Below are 6,000 nucleotides of genomic sequence, written 5' to 3' on the forward strand. Positions count from 1 at the left end.
AAGGGTAGGAATTAAACAGACAGTGTGGCGGTACCTGATATTTAATGGCATAACATGTCCCTTTGTGCCACCCAAACCACATGAAAGCTGCCTGGAAACCTTCTTCACTAGTTCTTTTACACATACACACTGTACTCCAGTGATACTCAGACTGAGGCTCATGAGCTGCAAGTGGTGGCTCTCCAGTGTGTTTGCTGGATGTCTTTGCAGCACATATTAAAACACTGGTTTTATATTAACCAATCTAAGCTATTAACCAAACAGGAAGCTTTGACTGTTACTAACCCATTAAGCTATCAGTTTGTACAAAGTTATTGAAGTATTTGCTCTGAGAATTTTATGTATAAACTAACTAAATATTTCCTCTGTCATACTGTGTAACTAGGAGTAGTACCATAGAGTAGATGAAACAATGAATTCACACTACTTGTGTCTCTTTTGAGTAATGATCCCTAATTTGGCTCCTGAACCACTGAGTATCACTGCTGTAATCCATTTCACATGTGATCATAGACTCATAGAATATCAGGGTTGGAAGGGACCTCAGGAGGTCATCTAGTCCAACCCCTTGCTCAAAGCCGGACCAATTCCCAACTAAATCATCCCAGCCAGGGCTCTGTCAAGCCGGGCCTTAAAAACCTCCAAGGAAGGAGACGCCACCACTTCCCTAGGTAAAGCATTCCAGTGCTTCACCACCCTCCTAGTGAAATAGTGTTTCCTGATATCCAACCTAGACCTCCCCCACTGCAACTTGAGACCATTGCTCCTTGTTCTGTCATCTGCCACCACTGAGAACAGCCAAGTGCCATCCTCTTTGGAACCCCCCTTCAGGTAGTTGAAGGCTGCTATCAAATCCCCCCTCATTCTTCTCTTCTGGAGACTAAACAATCCCAGTTCTCTCAGCCTCTCCTCATAAGTCATGTGCTCCAGACCCCTAATCATTTTTGTTGCCCTCTGCTGGACTCTTTCCAATTTTTCCACATCCTTCTTGTAGTGTGGAGCCCAAAACTGGACATTGTACTCCAGATGAGGCCTCACCATTGTCAAATAGAGGGGAATGATCACATCCCTCGATCTGCTGGCAATGCCCCTACTTATACAGCTCAAAATGCTGTTCGCCTTCTTGGTAACAAGAGCACAATGTTGACTCATATCCAGCTTCTCGTCCACTGTGACCCCTAGGTCCCTTTCTGCAGAACTGCTGCCTAGCCATTTGGTCCCTAGTCTGTAGCAGTGCATGGGATTCTTCCGTCCTAAGTGCAGGACTCTGCACTTGTCCTTGTTGAACCTTTAGCACGTGCTAACTCAGGGAGTCTCTTTATTTAATACTATTTTAAATATTCCTGCCCTAGAGGGCTCGTGGGTGCCATACACTAGCTGAAACAACAAGGAGTCTGGTGGCACCTTAAAGACTAACAGATTTATTTGGGCATAAGCTTTCGTGAGTAAAAACCTCACTTCTTCAGATGCACTTCTTCGGTTTTTACTCACGAAAGCTTATGCCCAAATAAATCTGTTAGTCTTTAAGGCGCCACCAGACTCCTTGTTGTTTTTGTAGATACAGACTAACACGGCTACTCCCTGATACTATACACTAGCTGGGATCACTATCAAGTGATTAAGCTCAGTGCGGGAACGATCAGAGCCATGGTGTGTGCACCCCAGAAAACACTGGTACAATCTGCGATGCTTAAGAAACCCATTTTTCCAGAGGGAAGAGACGATACTTCGGAAACCCCTTGTTCAAATGACCGCAGTTGGGGACGCCCGAGCCCAGCAGGCTCCCGGGCCATCCGCCGGAGCAGGTGGAGTTCAGAGCCGCCTTTTCCCGGCACGGGCGTCCCCCACCTACAGAGCAGCAAAGCGGGGCTGGAGCTGCGAAGCAGGGCGCAGGAAGTCCCCGGCCAGCAGGGCTCCGCCTCCAGCGGAAAGTGGAGGGTCCCTGCGTCGGCAACAACCTCCCGGCCCCTCAGCTCGGGGGCCGTAGGTGTCCGCCCGGGCCCTCCCCGCGGGGTGACCGACGGCCTAGGGGCGGGGCGCGGGGCGGGCCCGGCGGAAAGTGCTGAGTCACGGCCTGACGCGGGCCGCCGCCGCCCGCCCGTCACGTGCTACGCCGGGACACAGGTTCCTACCGCCGCTTCCGCGCACTGCGTTCCGAGCCGGCGCGGGGGCACCTGCCGCTCCCGCCGTTCCGAGAGCCCGAGGCCGGCCGCGCCGCCCTGCCCCACACGGCTGCGGAGGCCTCGGCATGGGGCTGCTGTCGCAAGGCTCCCCGCTGAGCTGGGAGGAGACGCAGCGGCACGCGGAGCACGTGCGCAAACACGGCATCCTCCAGTTCCTGCACATCTACCGCGCCGTGGCCGAGCGCCAGAAGGACGTTCTCAAATGGGGGGACGAGGTGAGCGGGGCGGGCGTCCCCCTGGGGCCGGGGGCAGGTGTCGGGCGGCCGGGGGGGGGGTCGCTCTGCCTGTCAGCTTCTGTCCCGAGAGCCGTGCTGGGCACCGGCCGGGAGCGGCTCGCGCTCGCCCCCTGGGGGCTGGGCGGGTATGGACCCGGCGGGCGGGCGACCAGGTTAGTGCCCTAGGTGCCTACAGCCCGCGGGCTGGCAGCGACCGCCGCACCCCCGGCGCCTTTGATTTCGCTGCCTGCTTAGTGCGTGTGGCACTTCGCTCCCTGGGGGTGGGGGCAGCAACTCTCCGTCGCTGTTTTAACTGCCTCCCCCTGCAGTGTGCGCTCCGGACCAGGGTGATGATAAACGCTTTCCCGTGGCGTCTCTAGATGTGCGATACTTGGGACGCTGCTACCTCCCAGCAACTGCAGTGGGTTGCTTTTTTAAAGCAAAAAAATCTTGTGCTTATTGAGCCCAAGCCCTTTCTGCTTTGAAAAACGAGTCTTAAAAACTAAACTACAGAACAGGGTGATTCATATTAAGCCTCTGACTTAATTGTCAGAAGTAGGAAATTGTAAGGGGAGGTTGGACAGTGTCTAGGAGATTAACTTCAGTTAGGTTCCTGGAGAACATCTGTTCAGGATTCTTCTTTTGGGACTTAGCTCCTGAGCTTGAGATTGATGGAACCCCCCCAGTTCTTCAAGCTTTCCTTTTAAAGTCTTGAGTGCACTAGTGACAGAGGTAGAGTGAGTGTCATTCTCCCTACCATATGGTTCATGGTAAACTACCCCAATTTGCCCTCGCAGACACTATTCTGTATAGGTTCTATTCTATCACCTGTTTTATACTCCAGTACTTAAACAACACTCATGCTCATAGTATCTGAGCATCTTCCAGTCATTCATTAAGCAAGGTGATGTTTATTCTCTCATCCCCTCCTATGTGCCATGGAGTGTATTAGTAGGTTTTTTGTTTTTAAATACACCTGTTGCTATGTATTTATAAAGTCAGAGAAGGGCTCCTTGTACTTGGAGTGGAAGATGGTGAGATTTGCAATAGTTTTCAGTTCCTGGAGGAGTTCATTCCACAGTCTTGGACCAGCCTCTGAGAAATTTTTATCTCTTGCACAGAATAACTTAACTCTTATTACTTAACTCGAGGCTTCCCTGCCCCACAATGGGATCTAGGATACCACCATTCTGTCAAAAATGTTAAGGAAGAGCTGGCAGGTCACAGCGTGAATCATACTACAAATATTTGGTCTCATTACTATAATTATTGAGTGGTACATCTCCATAGGAGGTAACCTCAGGAGACCTGGAGATCCCAGTAGGAAGCAAGATAGACAAGGGACTCTCTCTTGCATGCACCTCAAGCTCTGTTCATGGATCATTGTCAAACCAGAGAGATCCAATCTGCTATTAGGAATAGGTTTTCAAACACTTCCCTTCCAAAGCACAGTAAACACAGGTATAATCAAACCTGGGAAGGGGTCCATTATGAAAGAATTTAGTCTTTAATGGCTTATAAATGCTCTGGAGATTCAGGCAACCCTGTACACACTGGCGGTTGTCAGAGACCTTGTATCCGAAAAGGTGGTCATGGGGCAAGTGCACTGTTGGGCCACCAGGTTTTATGTAAATAATCCAGGAAGGCTTTTGACTGTGCCTCCTGTTTGGGAAGTTCTGCGAGTGTGGGAGTGAGCTCTTGAGCCCCTTGAAGATAGCTGGGCAAAGAGACTGCCTTCTCTGCTGAGGGAATGTAGGTCTCTTTTTTTTCTCCACTCTTGGGCCTGGTCCCCACTAACCCCCCACTTCGGACTAAGGTATGCAAATTCAGCTACGTTAATAACTTAGCTGAATTTGAAGTACCTTAGTCCAAACTTACCGCGGGTCCAGACGCGGCAGGCAGGCTCCCCCATCGATGCCGCATACTCCTCTCACCGAGCTGGAGTACTGGCGTTGACGGCGAGCACTTCCGGGATTGATCCGGGATCGATTTATCGTGTCTAAACCAGACGCGATAAATCGAAACCAGAACATCGATTGTCTGACGCCGGACCCTCTGGTAAGTGTAGACGTACCCTTGGCTGTAGCCCTTCTTAATGTTCTTTCTCTGATGACCGGACACAAGCTACCAAATCTGGCCTGGAAAGAGAGCACTACTGTGGACACACTGTCCATGAGCAGTCTCAGGATCAAGGAGTAGCAGAGGAGAACTTGTTATACCAATAAAAACTAGCAGGATCTTATTAAAGGGACAAGATAAAGATGCCACATTTATTATGATAATTTGATTTATGACCAATAATTAATATCTTAATCCTTATACACACACATTATACCTAGTACCTATACACATACACACACACATCCATCAGATGTTCTGCAGCTGCTGCATAGTTACCAGTCCTGCTTGAGTCTGTGGCTTGAGTTTGCAGCTTGGGTTCGTAGCTTGTGGCGGCTAACTGGCCAGGAAAGCCGGGCACAGAGACGAGCTGGGTCTCTGTTGGGCATGCACCGATGCCCTTGCATGTTGGCAAAAGAATGTTACCCTCCTCCAAAGTTTTCCATCTCACCCATCCTTTTTGTAGGCTTTAGTTTGAATCCAGAGTCTATAGGTCTTGCTGTGTCACGCTGCCTCCAGGTTTGGTGATTGATCACCTGTCAATTGCAGACATGACTTTCAGCCTGGGTCCTGGCTTTGATCCTCCTCCTATTGTACCTTTTCTTTTTAGGGTGGATTCTTCTTACTTTGTTAGGGCTCTTGTCTGCATCTTCAGCTGTTGGTGTTTGAACTCTATCTAAATCAGGACAGGCTGGGGCTGGACGTTGATTCCATCATCCATACATACCTCATTCACACATCTAAACTAAACTAATAAGATTACAGCAGGGTTTGCAAAAATGAAGGTTGCAGCAAGCCCTTACAAAATGGAGTAAGCATTTTAAAATGGGGTTTGAATTACAATATGGCAAACAGTGAACAGAAGTTACACTGTAGGCAAGTGTAATAAATGGTGAACAGAAATTACAGTACTGAAACAGTGCAAGTCTCAGGGATTTAAGCAGGAATTGGATTGATAATGAAACTTACAAAGGTAGCTGACTGAACAGCTATGGCTCTTAACAAGCATCTTAATTGTTAATTAGCCAGTTATTGGGGTAACCGGTTTTATGAATGAATATTGTTTCATTCATAAAATTTTACTTATGAAGTTACATTAATAAAGTAAACAATTAAAAACAATTTCATTCATCAGTCCTACAAACTCCCGCCTTTTTAGTATGAAAGTTAATTTTTTTTTTAGGTTTTCTATTACATCTTTTTTAATGTTTTCCTCTTCTCTTTTTTTTTTGGTCTTAAATTAGCTTTTCTTTCTGGATGTTTCCTCTCCCATGCAGAAGAACTGACTGGAGCTATCTGAGGGCAACTTTTATACTTGGCAGATGCAATGCATGATGTTCAGTAGCGGGAATGGCTTGCCCTCTTCTTGGCTGCTGATGTTCTCAAGGGTAGGGTTACCATATGTAACAAATAAAAAAAGAGGACCCTCCACGGGGCCCTGGCCACGCCCATTTCCCACCCCAGCTCCAACTCCACCCCTTCCC

At 48.7% G+C, this 6,000-nt stretch overlaps 1 protein-coding gene and 1 long non-coding RNA gene across 4 annotated transcripts in view; one reads left to right on the top strand and one right to left on the bottom strand.

Moving 5' to 3' along the window:
- Positions 1-2,241, bottom strand: part of LOC117875229 — a 38,595-nt gene extending 36,354 nt beyond the window's left edge. The window contains exon 1 of the long non-coding RNA XR_004645231.1: positions 2,133-2,241. This is a non-coding gene — a long non-coding RNA (uncharacterized LOC117875229). The remainder of the gene's footprint in view (positions 1-2,132) is intronic.
- The window catches only part of GCLC (glutamate-cysteine ligase catalytic subunit), a 54,322-nt gene continuing 50,404 nt past the window's right edge, over positions 2,083-6,000 (top strand). The window contains exons 1-2 of one of the 3 annotated variants that reach the window (XM_034766330.1): positions 2,287-2,398; positions 5,761-5,904. In XM_034766330.1, coding sequence (XP_034622221.1) covers positions 5,839-5,904 — 66 coding nt within the window. In that variant the 5' untranslated portion in view covers positions 2,287-2,398; positions 5,761-5,838. Of the gene's footprint in view, positions 2,399-5,760; positions 5,905-6,000 lie in introns of all 3 variants that reach the window. The other 2 variants (XM_034766331.1, XM_034766329.1) reach the window with 2 other exon arrangements.

Source organism: Trachemys scripta, chromosome 3 (genome assembly GCF_013100865.1).
Source record: "Trachemys scripta elegans isolate TJP31775 chromosome 3, CAS_Tse_1.0, whole genome shotgun sequence".
NCBI lineage: Eukaryota > Metazoa > Chordata > Testudines > Emydidae > Trachemys > Trachemys scripta.